The 22,056-nt window shown below is 33.9% G+C and overlaps 1 protein-coding gene across 1 annotated transcript in view; it reads left to right on the top strand.

The window, feature by feature from the left end:
• LOC118190944 (uncharacterized) overlaps positions 1 to 22,056 on the top strand; it is a 293,777-nt gene that overhangs the window by 189,803 nt on the left and 81,918 nt on the right. Inside the window, exon 4 of the mRNA XM_085812896.1 lies at positions 21,086 to 21,166. Within this exon, the coding sequence (XP_085669022.1) occupies positions 21,086 to 21,166 (81 nt within the window). The remainder of the gene's footprint in view (positions 1 to 21,085; positions 21,167 to 22,056) is intronic.

The following is a 22,056-nucleotide window of genomic DNA, read 5'->3' on the forward strand; positions in this document are numbered from 1 at the left end:
TAAAATAATTTATTACAGAATGATCCCAAAATCAATAAATATTTTTTAAATTGTATTTAAAGGAAGTTTCATCCTGTAGTGATTTAATTTTCGTAGAAATGTGTGGAATTATGCTATGTTTGAAAATTCACTTTCTGTGAAAACTTTTAAATTTCAGTCATATCTGCCAGATAGCAGTGCACCATATATAAACCTAAATAGCTGGTTCTGCTTTTGAAGTGCCATTGCTGATAATCGCATTATATTGAACTACGAAACATTATTTTTGACTATAAATGAACGCGATGGCTTAATGAATGCATAGTGTGGGACAACGAGAAAAATGTCGGAATGCTGGACAATGAGAAGTGCTGACTGTCGATTTTGTGAAGTTTATCTATTTATTTTTAAATAATAGTTCATCTTAAGGGGGCTCATACACCTTAAACCCCTTATGATCTTCGAATACATGACTGTTGCAAGAATTGGGATATTTTATTTATTTTAAAAGCAATTACTTCCAACTTTTTACAGCTGACTACATAATATAGCTGCTTTCTGAAATAGTAACCAGATAGTTTGTGTTGCCACAAATATTTTTGTAATTTAATCCCATTTGTGACAAAATATTTCGTCACGTTTCCACCTTGCGCGCATGATATTTTAAAAATGGCTAATGGTACGTACTTGAAATTTCATGGAATTCTTTATATGGGCACTATTTTTAAACTGAACCAAAAATTCGATGAATATTTTAGTATTAAAAAAATTATTCACGAAAACATTACATATTTTTTTAATAAAATACATTTTATAAACTCAACTCCAAATAAAATAAAAATTTAACACGAAATTATTAGAATTTTAGGTTCACAGTGGTTTCCAAAAGTTATAAAAGCTATATATTAAGTATGGAATTAAATTATGCAACAGAATGGTTTTAAACTGTGCGCGCAAGGTGGAAACATGACGAATAATGTTGTCACAAAGCGAATTAAATTATAAAAATATTTGGGGCAACACAAAACTTTCTGATTACTATTTCAGAAAGCAGCTGTATTATGTAGTCAGCTATAAAAAGTTGGAAGTAATATCTTTTAAAATAAATAAGTTATCCCAATTCTTGCAACGGTCACATATTCGAAGATCTTATGGGTTTTAAGGTGTATGAGTCCCCTTAAGTTAGAACTTTCCTGTCGATCTCTTTTTCACCCAGGCTTTTCATACTATAATGTAAATGAGATAGCGAGAGTTTATTCAGATTAAGGTAGAAAAAAGGGCTAGTTAAGCAAGAGTTTGGGAAGTTAGTTTGAGAGCTTGTTTGCTTATTCCGGGCCAAGTTGTAGCGGGATTATTAGCGACTTGATTTAGTGGCATTGAGTGCTTTTAGTCGTTTGTTTGTGTCTCTCCGGTTTCCTACAAACCAGAGCCTTGCCTGCACGTTAAATTATCCTGTGAGCCGTTAGGCTAATATACCACATTTTGAATTTGCTCAACGTTATGTATTTCTATTATGTCAGAAGTGCTTGGCATGTGTAGACCCATGTTGGATTGGATTGGATTATTTAATTATGGCAAAGCACACGAGGGCTATCTGCCTAAAGAGAGAGATGCCTTCGTTGACGATCATATAAATCATATAAATAATTAAAAAAATTGTTGTACCAACATACAATAAGCATCCATTTTTCATTGCCATTCATAATCCTGAAGTCTATTATTTTATAGATATCGTCAAAAGATTGTAGAGTCATTAGGATTTTTGGAAGTAGAAAAGATGAAAAATTAGCAAACGCCTTCGCCGGGAATCGAACCACGGACCTCTGGAATAACGACCCAGTGTGCAGAACCACTACACCACGAAGGACGCTAGGGAAGTGCGAGAAATACCTTATATACTCTCCTTTTTAAAAGGCGACTAGGGTTTTAGGGAACCTAGTCGCCAAATCCAGGGTGCGGAGAATCATCATCCACAACCCTTTTTAGTTCGGGCGCCACTTGTAGAGTCATTAGGTTAATTGGAAGCAGAAAAGATGAAAAATATGCAACCGCCTTCGCCGGGAATCAAACCACTGACCTCTGGAATACCAGCCCAGCGTGCTACCGTTACACCACGGAGGCTTGCTAGGGAAGTGGGAGAAATACATTATAATGTTAGGTTATTTAATTACTCAAAGCCTCGAGAGCTATCTGCCTAAGGGAAGGGATGACTTCGTGGAGGACTTTCCATGGGAAACTGGCTTGTATACACGTTACACATGGGGAAATCCACGAAAACGGCCATGCAGCCAGCCCGTTCGAGGGATTCGAACCTCGGACCGAACTACCAGTGTTCAGCGTCTTTACCGCTCAGCCGCTGGTGGGCCACCCATGTTGGATAATTGTTAAATTTGTGTTCGAATAAAAGGGTCTTATACAACCATCTTCTGACTTTTGTGTTGTTTCGCAAGGCTAGAAGGTAATTCTTCAATGGTCTTTCTAGAGTCTATATCGTATGCTCCCTGAGAGGACTTGACTTTGCAATTCCACTGAATATGATTGTCTGAGATGAAAGAAAACCTAAAAATTTTAGGTAATAGGTTTTTTTAAAGGTAGGATTATTTTAGGTTTTTTGAAGGTAATATTTATCCGGGATGTAGTATCAATCAATAGTGCATTATATTTCTAATCACAGGGGGGTGGAGGGAAAATGGAGTATATAAGCCATAAGATGTTTATTCTTAATTTCTTATAAATTTTGGACTTATTAGCTTTAGAGACTTTAATTTAGAGGAAATTAAAATTCCCTCTTTTTTTATATCCTTAACAAAACTTTATGTCCCCAGGAATACTTTCAGAATCTGGTGGTAGAGTTACTTTCTGAAGATATACTAATGATTCATCGTTTTAATTACTGGAGCTAATGTTTGTGTTTGAAGCCAAAATTCTTGGGCATGATCGTTTTTTTTCTACTTTGACGCCTCATTCATAGGAAAAGTAATAAAGTATCGAAGTTGAAGAATTACTATATATATTCAGACCTAAATGTCTCGTGTAACTTGCCCTGATTAACAGAAGTTCAGTATTTCATATGATTCCTAAATATATGCAGCTTAAATCTGTGTCGGATATTTATTTATGTTGTGATTGAGGATTAGTCTTGGGCTTGTTTTAGAAGAGTGTATTAAGAAAAGTCTGCTTTTTATGAGAACCTTAGCACCCAAAATTTAGAAGAACATGCAATGATTAGAGACTTGCTGTATCTGTATTCAAAAGACAACCAAATGGAAAAATTACATTGATATTGGAGAGCTAATGAGAATATTAGCGTCAGTGAACAGTTCTGTTGCAAATAAATAAAGATAATGCAGAAATTCTTATTTCATCTTCGAAATCAACAAGCTAAATAAGCAAGTATTACTGAAATAGGTTTTGTAACAAAGGTCTCGTTTATAACGCTCGTTTCCACGCTACATACAATTTTTTACGAAATTTATACTTAAAATATTTGAATTTTTATCATTGAATTTTATTTTTAAAAAACGCTTATTATCGAAACATCTCTAATTGATTAAAGTTACTTTGCTTTAGAAAAACACTGCAATGGTATTTTTTAAAGGGAAGAAATACACCTGAAGTACATTTTTTAATAAAAACTGGCTGGCATTTAACTATGCATGGCAGAATCTACATACCCCATGAAGATAGCGAACACAACTGCAGAAAACTGAATTCAAAGTATAAAGTATTTTCTCCCTTCTTCCAGAATGTCTTGGTGGTGTAAGCGTATCACACTCGAAGCAGCGTGTTCGAGATTTACAAGTTCGAGCCCCGGGGAGAGTACTGCACATTTTGCGCATCTTTTGCTTCAAGATAAACTAATAGCTCTACAAACGGCGCCCGAACTAAAATGTGGTGGACAATAATTCATTTCGCAATTGGGTCCCCTCATCCCCGCATTTTCCCTCTCCTTCCAGTATCAGTTCCTGGTGTAACGGTAGCACATTCTCGTGTATTCGAGAGTTCCAGTTTCGAGTCACGGCCGGAGCATTTCACATTTTTCACATCTCCTGTTTCAAAATAACCTAATGACTCTACAAAGGTTAACTAATTTTTACTTCACGAATCATTAGGAACCTCTCAATCATTAGTAGGCCTTCGAAATATTTATTTTTGTAAACTAAAATAAGATTGAACAGTGTATTTCTGACGCTACAACGTATTGACTGTTTGCAGAGTTAGAAATAATTGAATACTATTTAAAATAGTCTGATTCAAAGAGAGATGAAAAATCTTAATATCGATTTAGAACAAGGAAAAAATCAGGCATTAAGATGCTGGAAAAATTCTTTTCCAAAAAGTAATGTAAGTATGTGTGATGTTGAGTGAACTACTTTATATTTTACATATTCAAACCTTATGTTCTTTACTTGTAGATTTTTTTTAGAAACAGTGGATGAGAATATTCAATTTTTATTTTAAGTATTTCTTTTAATGTGACGTAGGGCATTTTTTTCTTAGGTGCATTTAAAATATTCGTTGACATTAAAAACTGTGCAAGGTTTATGCTTCCATGCAGCTTTCACGAAATTTTCAGCGGTCTTAAATCTAGCAACATTTTCCTCGTAAACTAGATCGATACATTTTAAGTTCTAGATCTAAAGCTCTTCGTAGTATGCATTTATTTAATTATTAAATTTTTCAAGTGCTTAAAACATAATTATAATTTTAGCAATTTATTAATTTTTCGTTTAATTGGAAAGGATCAGCTTCGGAAAGCGAAAATGAGTATGCTAATTATCGGATACTACAGCAGCTTGAAGTTTTCCATCCATTTTTTATATTCCTTAGATATTGAATTGTTACAGCAACTTAAATGTTAACATATCTATCCATTTAATACTTGTACTAAAAGATACAGACGTAGAGTATTTAACAGCCACAATTTTCTATTAGATAAACGTTCGTACTTCAGAGTCTTATAGGCTTGAAGTGATTAGATATAAATACACTAAATAACAAATTTTTTTTCTTCCATCAGAACAGAAGAATTATAACTAAAATATAATGTTATACGTTTTAACTCTAAAACTGCTGTCAAATTCTATGCTCCGCGCAAAGGTAACCTCAAAGAATACAAAAGCATACACAGTGCACATTCGTCAGCTGATATACTGGAAACAAATATACTGTTCTTTCAAAATAAAAGGGTAAGTGTTACTCAATGAAAAAGGATTCATTTTGCACAACGTCTTTAACATAAATTTCTGTGTTTGCCAGTTGATTAATCTCAGCACATTGAATTAAAAGTCATGAGAAAATTCTGTTTCTGTGTTTTGTTTTCTAAAGCAAATCTGTCTTTAATGTGGTGTATGGTCACCTCTGATTCAAATGCAGTACCTAGATCTTAAGTTTCCGGAATTTTCCATTTTTATCAGATTTTATGTAATTGCATGTCACTCTTTTTAAAGTGCACTTTCCAAATCCTATAGAGTGCGAGGAAACATTTAGCAGGTTCCAGTCCAGTGGCTTAAGGTATCCCACACATATTGTACCAGGTTCAGATTTGGTCAATTCATTTGTGTGATATATTCTGTTTTTGACATCGCAGATGCTATATGTGGAAAGACACTGTCATCCATTAGCAAAACATCCGAACCAATAGAATTCCTAAACAGCCTTACAAAAAATTGTATGTTCTCGTCGACATATCTGTGATAGGTTGGATAATCTCCATCAAAGATGCGCGATTCGGTGAGACGATGTTTTATTTATACCACTCCAAATCACGGCTTCGGTGGAAGCAAGAGCTTTGATGCCTTTCGAGCATTCATGCCTTTTAACAGCAAGGAAAGGTAAGTTGAGTATTTCTCGCTGCCTTCAGATCAAAGCATGTCTAGAGCAGTTCGTGTTATATTAGCTCGTCAATTAACAGTGCACGGTCCTATTCGTCTCGGTTCCACTGAACATGTCAAGATGCCATTTTAAACAAGACTCTGAAAGATGCATTGTGTGCGATTCAAACCAATAGACTTCTCAATCAAATTCCAATCTCATAAAGCTTTCGTGCAGTAGTTGAATGTCTGATTCGAGTTTCTGCTGCAGCATAAAGATCTGAAACCAACTCTCTGGGAATCATTTCAAGATATCTCTAAGCCGACATTCAAAGAAAATAGTCTTCAGATGTAATTGTCGTCCTTGGACGTTCTTAACAAATTCTCTGATTCACTACTTGAAAAGCTATTCCAAGTTCTTGTTATGACATTTTAAGGAACATTCAGATCCTGGACGCCTTTCATTTGTGTTTGCTCTCCTTACTCCCGAGTATGTCAATTAACCACCACCTTTGATCTTCACAGAAATTATGCCTTAATTTAAAAATAATAATCACTCTTAGAAATTACATTGATAAGCAACACTACACGATTTCATGCGCAAAGCTCTGTGCAGATGTCTAGTCTTACCTTCAACTGTAGATAATTATCATGTGCAAAAGTTAAGGACGAGATGATTTTTCGAATTTCATGTCGTGCAGATGTTTCCCATATCGATACGAATAATACCATAATATCTCCAAGATGTACAAATATGGGATAAGTGAGCAAACCTATCTAAACAATGAATCAAAAAGATATAAAGGCACTATATGAACATTTAACTAAGAGCGCAATTGCACAGAAGACAGAAACGTCTATGTGGCAGGCGCTTGGCAAGAAAATTCCAGTCTAGAGAAGGCGATGTGATCCCCCATGACAATGCAAGAATTGCAACCTCTGTCCATGCTGAAGACGCAGATGTCAAGGAGCTAATGAGATATCACAGCCCATTTCTCTTGTAGTACAAATTTCAGCAGCGGACAAGCAGCTGGCGACTGGTTTCGTGTTTCCAAGCGTCTCCCGATAAGGTCCTACAGTGAAGTTTAGGTCTGGAGTCCACACTACCCTCTGGAGTTTAGGTTATTTTTTATCGACGGACCAGCTTCACTGCTTCGTTTTTAATTATTTTATTTAGAAAAACATCATATACAAATATTTACAGTGAAGCAAAATACAATTTAATTGTGAGCTTCGGTTACAAGTAATTGCTCACGTCAGACCGGTTAGATTTCTTCTTCAAGTCTGTTGCCTCAATCGTAGGAGGCGATAATTTGGCGAGATTCGTTGGCGTAAAATGCGCCAACATCCCGCCCGGCCTTGCTATGTTCACATGCAAGAACTTAACATAAATTTAATTATGAAATACCAGTATTAAAGTTTCAGTTATTCATGTAAACAAATATAAAATATGTATAGAAAAATATAAAATAAGTGAACAAAACATGAATACAAAATTATTGAGAAAAATAATTTTCAATATAATTACTAACAACTGAGTAACATAATTCACAACTTGCTAAACTTCAATAGGCAATACAGCTATTTTATTAATTGTCCTTTTAAAGTCCCCTGTTTTGGTACGAACTTTTACAACACGGACTTTTCCATCAGAACCGTAGTACAATGATGTTATTCGCCCTAAAAGCCAGTTGTTAATTGGCAGAAAATCTTCTTTAATCAAAACCATTTGGCCAATCATCAGATCATTTTTTTCAACCATCCATTTTGATCTAGATTGTAAAGTATTCAAGTAATCAGACTTCCGTCTTTTCCAAATAAGTTGTATAGTTTTTGTAGTTTTTTGCCAACGACTTAAGCGGTTTTCCTTTAAATCCGTTAAAAACGGCTCAGAAATTGCTGTTATAGGTCGCCCTATCAAGAAATGACCTGGCGTCAGAACTTCGAAACTTTCTGAATCACTAGAAAGAGGAGTAAGCGGTCGCTAATTTAATATTCCTTCTATCTGAATGACAATCGTTTCGAATTCTTCGTAAGTGAAATGAAAATTGCCAATCGTACGTTTAAGATGGTACTTCACCGATTTTATCCCAGCTTCCCAAAGTCCACCGAAGTGAGGCGATTTGGGTGGAATAAAATTCCAATCTATATTTTCTTGCGAAAAATGATTAGCTAATTCTTTGTCTGGGAAATTAATGAGCTTATAAAATTTTTTCAATTTTGAATTCGCTCCAACAAAGTTAGTAGCATTGTCGGTATAAATTTTGAAACATTTGCCACGTCTACTTGTAAAACGTTTAAGTGTTGCAATTAAAGCATCAGAAGTCAAATCTGTTAATGTCTCAAGATGGATGGCTTTTGTTGCGAAACATATAAAAATACAAATATACAATTTATTCAGAATACCTTTCCGTTGATTTTTAAATTTCACTAAATAAGGGCCACATAAATCAATACCTGTAATAGAAAATGGAGCTGAAACATTAACTCTTTCACTAGGCAAATTACCCATAATTTGTGAAGAAAGAGTGGGCTTACATTTAAAGCACGTTACACATTGATGTACTGTTTTGCGTGCGAGACTACGGCCACCTAAAGGCCAAAATTTCAAGCGCACTGCATTTAGCAGACCTTGTGGTCCAACATGAAATAATTTCCTGTGTAAACTTTCAAAATAAATTTTACTTAATCTTGAACCCTTAGGTAAAATAGGAGGATGTCTTTGAGAATATGGCACTGAAGCATTCTTCAGCCTTCCTCCTACACGTACTATTCCTTTGTCATCAAAAAACGGAAATAAATTCGAAATATTACTTGGTAGTTTCTTTCCTTCAAGGAGAACTCGTTGTTCATGCTTAATCAACACTTCTTCTGCTTCTCTTACCTCCTCCACTGACAGTGGTCCTGTGTTTTTTACCTTATTCCTGCAATTCAAAATAAACCTGAAAATATAAGACAAAACATGGTTAATTTTATAATAATTGTTTGAAAGTTCTAAGAGGTCGTCCACAATAAAATGTTGAGAGCTGTCATTTAGCAGGGCTGTCTCTTTACAAGTCTCATCTTCAAAAGGAATTTTCCTTTCTCGCCGCAAAGTTTCTTTTTCGACTTGTTCGATGGTTTCAATCTCAGGAATAAATGGTTGCAAGTTCTTGAAACTGTCAGGCTGCATCAAGAATTCTGGACCTGTCCACCATCTAGAATCTGTCACCAAGGAATCAGCATTCATTCCACGTGAGAAAAGATCGGCAGGATTTTCTTTACCTGCACAGTGATGCCAAGAGTTGGGATCTGTCAAGCTGGTGATTTCGTTCACTCGGTTTGCCACAAATTGCTTCCATCGGGTTTTTGCACCCTTTATCCAAAAAAGTGCAATCTTGGAATCTGTCCAATGGTATTCAACAGAAGATCTTTTCAGATTCACGATTCTCTTTACCTTAGAACTAAGACGAGCTGCAACTAGAGCACCCAATAGTTCTAATCTTGGTAAGGTTACACCGTTTAATGGAGCCACACGACTTTTTGAAGTTAGGAGTTTCACCGATATTCCACTGAGTGTCTTCACCTTCAAATATATGGCAGCGCCATATACCTTTTTACTTGCGTCGCAAAAACTGTGTATTTCAACAGTATCTTCCTTTGATGCAGAATCATTAACCAACCTAGGTATTTTCAAATTTTCTAAGTGATGAAGTTCAGCACACCACTTCTTCCATTCCTTTTCAATTTCTTTTGGTAAAGGTTCATCCTACTGAATTTTTTCATTCCAGAGATCTTGGATGAGGCATTTAACTCGAATGGTGAAAGGCGAAATTAATCCTAAAGGATCAAATATCTTCCCTATTGCTTGAAGTAAGAAGCGTTTCGTATTTTTGTCCATAGAAAGAAATTCCAAAAGATTTTTAGTATCCATAGTTAAATAATCTTCGTGCGTCTTCCAAGGAAGTCCCAAGATTTTAGTTTGGTGTGCGCCCAAGCTGAGAGTAGCGTCTGCAGGATAGGTATCGAATTCTTCATTCTTCCATTGCTCCATTAATTCAGCATTATTGCTAATCCTCTTCCTGAGGACCATTCCAGCCTCTTCCATAATTTTATTAGCATTTTTAGATACTTCAAGTGCTTCTTCAAAATCCTCACTTCCAGAAATGAGATCATCTACATAAAAACACTGGTCTAAAATTTCAACTGTTTCGGGAAAATCTTCCTTGTATTTTTTAATATGATGTCTAATAGTAGCTGCTAACAGGAATGGGCTCGAACTGACCCCGAAATTTACTCGATTGAAACGGTAAATAATTGGGCCTTTTATCAACACTTGGATCATCACTACTCCAAAGAAAACGAACTGCATCCTTATGTTCATCAGAGAGGCATATCTGCAGAAAAGCTTGTTTAACATCTGAACAAAATGCAATTTTGTTCAATCTGAAATTAATTAGTAAATCCAAAAGATTTGGATTTAAGTTAACCCCTGGCCACAAGCAGTCATTTAAAGAAAGTTCATTATTTTGATGACTACCCGCATCAAAGACGATCCTAGTTTTCGACGTTAAACTACTTTCTTTCCGCACAGCCTGATGAGGCAAATAATATATAGGCTTGTTTAAAGCATTTTCTTTTGTATCAGGATTTACGATGCTGATTATGCCTTCTTTTAAATAATCACAAATAATTTCACGGTATTGTTGATGTAACCCAGGATTATGACTAAATCTTCTCCACAAATTCTGAAAACGCTGCCGCGACAAGGAATAATTATCAGATAATTCTTCATAATGTTTCCTAAAAGGTAATTGTACTACATAACGTCCATTTTTAAATTCAACGGTGTCATTAAAAATTTCCATTGCCTGATCCTTTTCATGCAAAACTGGATCATCACGAATACCAAGTCCCTCTAAATCAAAGAAAAGTTTTAAAGTATTTAAACTTTTTAAAACTTTAAAGAACTTCGAAACTTTTCCCCCGCAAGCGCATTTAAATTTCGAGAGACACTGACTTTTCTTATGATTTTGCTTTAGACATAATTCGCAGAGTTTATGTGAACGAATTAATTTTAATCTTTCATGAACACTTAACTTTAAGAATGTATCGCAAAGGAAAATAGGATGAAAGCTCCTACACACAACACAGTTTTTATTTTTATTTTCATTTGTCAAAAGAACCTTCGATTTATGGGAAGGAGTGGAATTCTTGTTTATATTAACCTTACTTCCGGGTGTAATATTTCTATTTATAGATAACAAAACTGATTCACGCTGTTCCAAAAATCTAATAAACTCGTCAAATGTTGGAACTACTTTCGATTTGTGAGATAATTCAAAATTTTTTCTAGATTCTTTATCTAGTTTTTGAAGAAGAATATTTATTAGAAAAACATCACATAACTTGTTCTGTTCATATTTTAATACTTTCAAAGCGCGTAAATTCTTTTGTATACAATCAATCATACTTCTGATATCTTTCGCATTTTCGGATTGAATCTTTTCAAAATTAAAAATATTCTGCACATGAATGTCAACAATCAGACGTTCATTATCATAGCGAGATTCTAAAGCATTGTACAAAGATTCAAAATTATCAAAGTTACTACCTAAATGCTTAGCATCATTAGTAAGACAAGATCTTAGATAATATAATTTCTGTGAATGACTCAGCTGAACATTATTTGTAATTAAATCATCAAATTGAGTTTTAAATGAACTAAATTCTTCATATTTTCCTGAAAATTCAGGCAAAACTAACGCTGGGATTTTAGTTTTGATTTGAAAATTTTCATCTACATTACTTTCAGTAACATTTACTGCTTTTGCAGAACTTAACTTATTGTAAGAATTAATGAGAATTTCAATTCTTACCTCCAATTTTTCCAGACGATCATCACATTGGTTTAAGTCGTCATCAATTTTGGTCAGATCATCATCTTTCATTTCACTTTGTGCGTAGCACGCACTTCGTAGTTCATCAACTTTCTTTTGAAGAGCTTGAATGTTTTTTCGTTTAACTTTAAGTTCAACTAAGTCCACATCACTATTTGCAGTTTGCACAAAAGTTTCGAATCTAGTTATTTTCCCCTTTAGGGATGCTTTGCTTTTCATTAATATATCCATACCGCTGAAGTAGGCTCCAGGGTCGACGGAGCCAGATGAATAAACTTATTTTTCTTAAAGGTTATTTTTTATCGGCGGACCAGCTTCACTGCTTCGTTTTTAATTATTTTATTTAGAAAAACATCATATACAAATATTTACAGTGAAGCAAAATACAATTTAATTGTGAGCTTCGGTTACAAGTAATTGCTCACTTCAGACCGGTTAGATTTCTTCTTCAAGTCTGTTGCCTCAATCGTAGGAGGCGATAATTTGGCGAGATTCGTTGGCGTAAAATGCGCCAACACGAACTATTGTTTAGGTTCAATTTTAAGAACTCACAACCTAATTCTTCAAAACAGTTTGAAAATCATCATTAATTTTTTTTTTTTTTTTTTTTTTGTGTGTAAATACTATTTTTTTTCAAATGCTGGTTTTTCATTCGAGGTTGTTATCATAATGAGTTTTAACATTAATATTTCATTTAAATTCCGATGTAAGCATATATAAGCATTCAATTTTCAAGTCTCTCTTCTAGTTGAAACATATTATTGTGTTATCGGACATCTTTTAACTTCATATTTAATATCTCAGGTTGTAAAGATGTAGCGAGGTTTAATTCAAATAACAATTAAGAAACAGTGTAATGTCCTCAAGATTAAATACACTTAAACTGCACAACTTTATTCAGAAATGAAAAGCTTCTCAGATTCAAAAGAACAATGAAGTATTTCACTTTATTGAAGATTTATGACGGGAATTTATCCGTAAAAGCAGTGAAGTCTTACCTCCAGAAAAATTGTAAAATAGAACTCTGTTGAGCATACAGAAGACTAAATCATGATGAAGCAGTTGCCATCTTTTCTTGCAGAATGAAAGAATAGAAAATCCTGGATCTCAGACAGCAGCCGGACTGGCTGGAGTTTATAGGACTCCAGGGGTGGGACAGCACAAGAAACAAAAGTCGGCATGTGGCTTAGCGCTGTGCAAACGAAACCTCCCTCCAGCAGAACACACATTACCCACAAGATAAGTGCCGTGAAATACGACAAGAGTAATCCCTGGAGTGCGCTTCCTGATCTTCCCTAAGCGAATCATAACTCTATGTCAATCCTAGAGTTTGGCTTCTCAATGTTTGCTTCCAGGGCAGGGGTTCCTAAAAGCCGTTTCGTGTTCTTCCATCAGTTTTTGGTTTCTGGGACAAAAGGCAGCAGAAGAAAAAACAGGAGCAAACAGTGAATGTTCGAGTAGAAGTTGCTTCCGAATTTTGGAGCTCTGCGCCCCTTTTTTCCCATTTGAAAAGTTAAAAATCTGCGTGTTTTAGGAAGAAGATCCTTCGGGATATTTCCTCCTTGTAATAAAGTTAGATAAATTCTTAAACAGCGAATCTCGGAGTAATATGTATTCGGATCCTGGAAGATATTTTCGTAATGTCAGTACTGGGAATTGATCAGTGGGAAATTTCAATGCGGCATATTTCTTTTATCATTAAGAAATTACAGCGGAATTATAATAAAAACAGAAAAAGTACGTAGGTAAATACAAATAAGTATAAATAGCTGATATAAAATACTTTGAAGGTGCTAAATTTCATTGGAAAACTGAATAGTCACAAAAGAAAAAGTTGTATTAATTATCTATGAAAGAAAATTAATTTTTTATGCAAAGTAATTAAAATCTTTTACTGTATTTTATGCTAATTAACCCATTATTTTATTTCATTGTTATTATTAAAGGTAAATATAATAAATCTATATATCTAAAGGTAAATATAAAAGCTCAAATTTTTGCAACTGTTGATAAAATGAAATTCTTTAACGAAGAGGAAAAGACTGCAACAAAACAGTTGGTACGCATTTGAATACCACTAATTCAGACAAATTTTATCTTCATATTTAATAATTCTGAAGAGTGCATCTTAGACTAACTAATTTTACGAAAGCAATTATTTACTTTAACTTTATTTACCTTACTTAATTTATTCGAATTCTTAAATATCGACAAAATTTTTTATTTTACTTTAATTACTGGCCTCAACACTTTTTTCAAGACGGATAACTTAATGGAGATTAAAGTTAATACACTTTTTAGCATTTTTGTTAAATAAATTATTTTGCCCGAGTTGATTTGTATCATATTCATTTAAATGAAATGTATGATTTTGATACTGATTTCACAATACCGAATCGCAACAGATTTTACTTTTTATAGGTTTGGGTATGAAGCCTATCTCATTCAAACCAGTTGGGATAAGATTTATAAAATACAGATGAAGGGAATATGACCCGATCCACCTGGTCTAAAAATAGACTTTATGATCTTGTTTGGGTCGCCTCTATAAACTTATTAAGTGTAAGTCTTATAAGGAATTTTCTATCTCTTTCTGCATGCCTTCGTGGTGCAGTGGTTAGCACATTTGGCGCGTATTCGAAAGCTCCAGATTCGCGTCCCGGCGAAGGCATTGCTCATTTCTCATGATTCCAGCTTCAAAAAACTTAGTAAATCTATAGTGGCGCCCGAACTAAAAGGGGGTGAATGATGATTCTGTACCACCAGGATTTAGCGATTGGGTCCCCTAATCCCGAGTCGCCCTTTAAAAGGGGGGTAGTTATTTTATAAATCTTACAGTTGGGGTAAGATTTATAAAATACAGATGAAGGGAATATGACCCGATCCACCTGGTCTAAAAATAGACTTTATGATCTTGTTTGGGTCGCCTCTATAAACTTATTAAGTGTAAGTCTTATAAGGAATTTTCTATCTCTTTCTGCATGCCTTCGTGGTGCAGTGGTTAGCACATTTGGCGCGTATTCGAAAGCTCCAGATTCGCGTCCCGGCGAAGGCATTGCTCATTTCTCATGATTCCAGCTTCAAAAAACTTAGTAAATCTATAGTGGCGCCCGAACTAAAAGGGGGTGAATGATGATTCTGTACCACCAGGATTTGGCGATTGGGTCCCCTAATCCCGAGTCGCCCTTTAAAAGGGGGGTAGTTATTTTATAAATCTTACAGTTGGGGTAAGATTTATAAAATACAGATGAAGGGAATATGACCCGATCCACCTGGTCTAAAAATAGACTTTATGATCTTGTTTGGGTCGCCTCTATAAACTTATTAAGTGTAAGTCTTATAAGGAATTTTCTATCTCTTTCTGCATGCCTTCGTGGTGCAGTGGTTAGCACATTTGGCGCGTATTCGAAAGCTCCAGATTCGCGTCCCGGCGAGGGCATTGCTCATTTCTCATGATTCCAGCTTCAAAAAACTTAGTAAATCTATAGTGGCGCCCGAACTAAAAGGGGGTGAATGATGATTCTGTACCACCAGGATTTGGCGATTGGGTCCCTTAATCCCGAGTCGCCCTTTAAAAAGGGGCGTAATTCCCCTCTCCTTTCTGCATGCTTGTTATTTACTAAATTTCAAAACTGGGACACGTTTACTTATTTTTCATGTTAGTTTAGGTTTTCGCTATTATCTACTTCCTTCGAGAAATAATTTACATATTACCATCTCTTTTTTCCAAATGTTGAATATGAACTGAATTTAAATTTTGTTTTTAATTTATAAATATCTACATCTATATCTCTCTATATATACAGAGAGAGAGAGATGTATAATTTAGGAAGAAAATTACCAAAGGTGCCGTAAAAAATGAAATTATTATTTATACCAGAAATTACGGCATTTTCAACTGCTTATAATTTGCTTTCTTTCTAATCTCGTTATTTCTAAATTATATATTACATATTACAAACAATGAGAGAAAGAAATAGTAATTTTTATACTTGCTAAGATTTTTAATTTAAATGACTAAGATTGAATCTTATTCACGAAGTTAGGAAGGATTTCCACAGGTAATCAAGAAACAGAAAATTACAACAGCTTTTAAACGTGTTTCTGGAAAAGGCTAACGCACTGGGGCGTAAAATGTCTTTAAATTTCATTTTCTAGATTCCTTGTTAATTTTTCTTTGCGTAGAAAAATGCTATGGCTAGAAGAGAAATTTTCATTCATATGAATGTGCAATGGAAAGTTTTGAAAGAATATGAAATTTCTACGTGCTCGTGAATTAATCCACGTTTTTTGAATAGTACGTATTCATCGACAAATATAAACAAAAGTCGACTTCAGCTGCACTGTAATGTTTTTATCACTAACTGAAGTTAAATTTATATGTAAGTTAACGGTATTATTTCACTTCCATTTACGAATCGCGAAAAATTTCGGTTATCATATGATAATATCCATTTAGACCGCTCTCTATTCTATTTGAAAGACATTGTTTTGTGTTACATCTGTGCATATGGATAGAATAAAGGAATCTTCTCCAAATGGATTGTGAAATGGATTTAAAATGCGTTCAGAAGAGATTTTTTCGTAACATCTGTACGTACGTGCGTCTTATGTCCGGTTAAGGTTTTTATGCCTTTTGTTAATCTGCATGCAATAGTTGTAGAATTATAAACAATTTAAAAGGTGTTTAAGTTCCGGTAACCCTAACGACACCGGCATTAGTTTACATTTGAAGCTTAGTAGCATAGTGAATTACGTCAGTTTCTGCACGAGCTTCATTGTCTTTTAGCAGAGTGGGGCGGAATGTTTTGTGCAGCGAGAACTATCCTTCTACCTAATTCTAATAACTGAAACTCTTAATTTTAATTGTAAAAATGGTTTTTATTAACGGTTTTAACTGTATTTGGTGTTTTAGGTTTTTCTGTATTTTGCAACTTTTAATGAAGATGTTTTGAGATTTTATGTACTTTTCTTTGCCGCGAAGGGAGAACTGAACTGATTGAATCAGAAATATATCTCTAATGAAATTCGAGGAAATACGTTTCAATAAAATACAGCAAAAAATGTGCATAGTTTAATACTCTGTGCAAGGAAGTCATGTGGTATCCGCGAATCCCGTGTTCGAATGAATGTTCGTGAAGTTCGAATTCCGTGAACGGGCTGGCTGCATGAGTGTTTTTGTGGTTTTCCCCATGTGTAACGTGTATACGAGCCAGTTTCCTTTAGAAAGTCCTCCACGAAGGCATCCCCCCCCTTAGGCAGATATCCCTCGAGGCTTTGCCGTAATTAAATAACCTAATCTAACCTAACATGTGGAATCGGCATGAGACTTCTGTAAATAATAAGTAAGCAGTATTTTATACAGGGTATTTCACCAGTTAGTCCTCTCAAAAACTCTGTCATACTTTTTGATGCACTCTCCATAAACATGGTTTGGATTTAGAACAATGAGTTTTAGTGTAAAAATCTAACATCGGTACAAAAAGTGCTAAATTTGTACTTTATGTCGGCTTCCAAGCATGCTCGAACGGACTGCAATGTTTCTTCCAGTAGTATGGATTACTTCAGCTGTATACTTTAGTAAGCTTAACATTTCATGTTTTCTTATAGGAAATAAACTCGGGAAGAGTTAAAATTTAAGAAAAAAATAGCTACACTGTTCGAAGAATAGTTTCATACGAAGAAGGCGATCACCATATTGGTGTAAAATATTGTCCCAGATCTGATGACGCACCACTCTCCATTTTACTAATTTTTTTAGAAATTCGTTTTTATGAACCCGTCATTCCGTATATTAACTCTTTGAAATCCAGACCCTTCGCTAACCTGTATCCTCAAAATACTGGACCGCCCGAAATAGTTTTCCAGTTTCACAGCAATTTCCTCCCCTCCCTGTCCATTAACTCAGATAATAGGTGTGAAGATTTCCAATGACATTCTTTGTATTTTCTAACAAAGATTCCATTAGCCTTTGACCCCGTTCTTTATAAAACTATTCTGAAGTTCAGACCAACAAGCCTTTTCGGCTTTGTTATGATCACGACTGAGATTTTGTTTATTTTCGTTATATTTATAGTAAGGAATAAATTGTTTAAAAATAAATATAATCCTTAAATTTTTAAACTGCCCTTTTATTGTTGTTTAAAGCTTAAAAGCACACTGTACCACAAAAGAATCACCAACGAAATGTCACGATCGACCAAAAGATAATAAAACCTCTTAGGACAAGCTGTCTGCAGTAAAGTGATACAATGCATTTGGGGAAATTGCACCTGCTACTGCATACCTTAGGAGGAGGGAAGAAAAGAAGATTACAATCTCGGCCGTTTTCGGGCGGTTCTGGTTGTTTCAATGTAGGGCCGTGTCGGGCGGACTGGATGTGAAGGAGTTGAGCAATAACATTGTATAAGATTATCCGTTCAGCAATAAAATGCATAGCCATCCTGGATGATTTTCAAAGACTCAGCGACACACAAGCACACTGTCAGTCCATTTAGCAGAAATATGTGATAACGAGACATTACTCTGCTATGCACTATTTTACATTTCAATGACTAAGGATTACTTGAAAGAAAGACACCCGATTTCTGTTGAGTGTAAAAATTGGTACTTATACGTAAAAATCAGTAGTTTAGTGTAAGTACTTTTGGTTCTTACAGAAGACTGCTTGGTGCTACTTTGGTAGAGAGTTGCACGGATTTTTGGCGATTTACGTTGGCGCAATTGTTGGCGCGATTTTTACAAACGTCAGCCATCTTGAAAAACGCTGTTTTTATGCATAGTAAAGTATTCGAAACTTAAAAAAATAAATAAATAAATATCGTTAAAAGTAATGGATTAATTTTTTTGTTGAAAATGTCGTTTTTTAAGATGGCAGGCAAGTGTAAATAAATACATTTACTATGAGTATAAAATACTAAAGTAAGGTTATTATTACTTTCATATAGCAAAGAAGAGAATAAGAACACCGCTATAAAAACATTGGGCCAACGTTTAATTAGATTAAAATATTACTTAAATTGAATATCGAATTAAAAACCATCATACCAACATTTAAAAGAATTAGAATATTATTAAATTCAAATACTTTAAAATACGTTATATAGAATATAATTAACATTAAAACATATGACAATAATTATCTCAACAATTTCTGAAAATAGTGTATTAATTTTTTTAAACAAAAATTGAAGTATACAATTATAAAATAAAAGAAAAATATGTACTTACATTTTTTTGAGTGTTTAACCTGTTGTTTATTGATAAGTACCACAAAAAAGTCAGAATCATAATTTAGATAACATCTTTGAAGGAATTCGAAGATATGAATTAAATTTTAAAACGGCGCGGAAATGCACGAATTGTCAGTAACCAATCAGGGAGCTGATTACAGCTCGTTAATGCAAAAATATTCTAAAACCAATCAGAGAGCTTATTACATCACGGCTAGAAATAAAATTATTTAAAAATTCATATACAATAAAATCATTTTTTTAATGCAAAATTAAATTGTATTTTAATATTTAAGAGCCATAAATAATGTTTAAAACATTAGATTAAATTTATACATATTAAAACGAATTACTTTTAAAGTAAGGTGACGTCATTGATTACATCATCCACAACATAAAATTTCATAAAATATGATAAATAATAAAAATTTTATTTCAAATAAAAATGCAAAATTAAATTGATTTTTAATATTTAAAAGCCATAAATAATATTTTAAACACGGAATTTATGCACAATAAAACGCATTATTTTTTAAATAAAATGACAACAAAGTATCGGTTACCATAAATAACTTATCCAGCAATGGGTTTACCATAAGTTGTATTACTCGCCAAAGGAAAATCGCCAAAATCCGTGCAACCGTCTACCAAAGTAGCACCGACTGCTTTCTGAAACACCATGCATATTTCTTACCTTAAAAATATCTTAATACTAAAAAACCTCTTTGCAATTAAAATGTCATTCGGGGATAGAGGAATATTTAAGAGACTCATTCACACTTTCAGGGATGGAGTGTCTTCTTTAAAAAGTGACCAAGCTTTTAGCAGAGTAAAATGCATTTTGAGAATATTACCTTTTTCATGTGATAATAGGAACATGATAAATTGAAAAAAAAATCTGATGTGTACATCACATGACTTCCTTGCACGGAATATTAAATTATACGCATTTTGTTCTTGAATTTCAGTTAAACTGATTGGATTGAATTAAATCTACTTCGTCGACAGCGCATAAACCACAAGAGAATAAATGCACTCTCTAAAATTCACTATATTTGTTTACTATAACGACACTCTGAATGCACAAAATTTATATCATTTGAAGAATTATCTTATCGTTGCCACATCTTCTATTCAAATACTATAATAAAGCTAGAACGATGTATGAAAGAAATTAAGCAAACAAAACAGAAAAGAAACAGTTTTACACAGACGATTCAGTATTTCTCATTCAATTAATTCAGTTCTTACTTCGCGACAAGGCAAAAATACATAAAAACTCAAAATATCTGCATTAAAAATTACGAAGTAAATCTTAAACACTTATTTCCTCGAAAAAATTCCAGAAAGGATTAAGCATGATTTAATTCGCAATAATAAATGAAGGCGTTATCTTTGTTGCTGCGAAGCTAAATTTCTCTAGATTGGCAACAAATCTACTCTTCTGCTGTTTCAAATGTAAACAAGCAATGGCCGCCATCAAAAAAAAAAAATATTAAGCTTAGCAGCACTTAAACAACTTTAAAATTGTTGATAATTCTAAAAATATTAAATACAGATTTACTAAAGGGCATAAAAACCTTAACCGGAAGATAAGAACAATATAATTCAATCATTTTTAAAGCAAAAAATGTACAATTTTCAAACATATAAGAGTAAAGAAACTGAGATCACTGTGCCGAGTAACAGAGTGGATATATATATAGATATAGTATTTATATACGTTTGGTGAGGCCGATTGCAACCAAAATACGAGGTGCACATCTACATGTTATAACAGTCCTATGTACAAAATTTCAACGTTCTGAGGCTACTCGTTTTCGAGTTATGCGAGATACGTACGCACGTACGTACATACGTTCGTACAAACGCCACGAAAAATTCTCTTCAGAATTCATTTTAAAGCAGTTTTATAATTTTTTTGGAAGAAAAGAATGTTTTATTCTGTTCTTACGTGCAGATATCACGCAAAAACGTCGTTAAATTGCATTCGATAGCTGTCAAAATGGATATTTTCGTTGAAATATGCTGCCTCAAAATTTTCGCGATTACAATACTTTCTTTTTACTTCGTACAAGGAAGCAAAAATATTACTCTAAGTTAGAAATATGAAGCCTTTTGTATTATGTGAAAATGTTTTTATAAGTACGATGAGATATTAATATGTACTTCTAAATTTCAGCATATTGTGATGGGTACAGATCTCTGAGACAAGCATGCTCTGTCATTAATGCCGACGCACCTTTATATTCTTTATTTCGTGGTGAGTATTTGAAAGCTTTTCTAATTAAATACATATGATTAAATCTAAATAATTATAACTACTGTGTATGTAACATAAATTTAAGACATGCCTATGAGTGCAAATTAGTTGGCACAAAGCGAGTGTTTTAATAATTTATGTACACTGCGTAAACAAAATGGCACAGTTCTTAAGTCTCCCGTTCTACTGAGCCAATTGACAAAATTGAAATTGTGTTTTTCATGTCTCGAATGCGTGATTTATGATATATCTTAGATTTATATACAGCATTGTTCTAACATAGGTATTTTGATACAAAATCGGACGTTTTCTGAAATAACATACAATTGTTTTCCATATTTCCATTCTATGATTCAATTTGTACCTAGATATTAAATTTTGTAAAATTCGGTGCGAATTTGACAGAGAAATTCAAGCATTTATCATGGGGCATTTTTTCAGTTTTCGCCAAGAATAATTCACTTGGCGAACTTCTTAATATATGGCAACCAATTTTCCTTTCCCTTCCATTATGCCGGGACGGAAAAAAAGGTACATCGTTCCTACTTTCAAGTAATTTTAGTAAAGTGCCTAAACCACATTTGATGTTTTATCTCTTTCAACAAATATGGCAAATTTCAAAACACGCCAATATATAAGTTCACGTGTATCTTCGGATATATATGCGTATAAGCTGAAGAGCAGCAATTCTTCAAGCACTCCGAAGTCGTCGAAATTAATTTCTTATAACTTACAGGGTTCTGTTTGTGTAGAAGATGAATATCCTTCAGAGCCTACTCGATTGACAACCTCCATAACTTGTGGGCATTTAAGATAATAACGTACGGATTTAAAGTAATGTAGTAGGAGACTGCACAGAATAGTCTTCTTAAGTTGGCTCAAATATTTTA

This window comes from Stegodyphus dumicola, chromosome 1 (genome assembly GCF_044657685.1).
Source record: "Stegodyphus dumicola isolate Sdum_Otavi_A_Nest chromosome 1, ASM4465768v1".
Classification (NCBI taxonomy): domain Eukaryota; kingdom Metazoa; phylum Arthropoda; class Arachnida; order Araneae; family Eresidae; genus Stegodyphus; species Stegodyphus dumicola.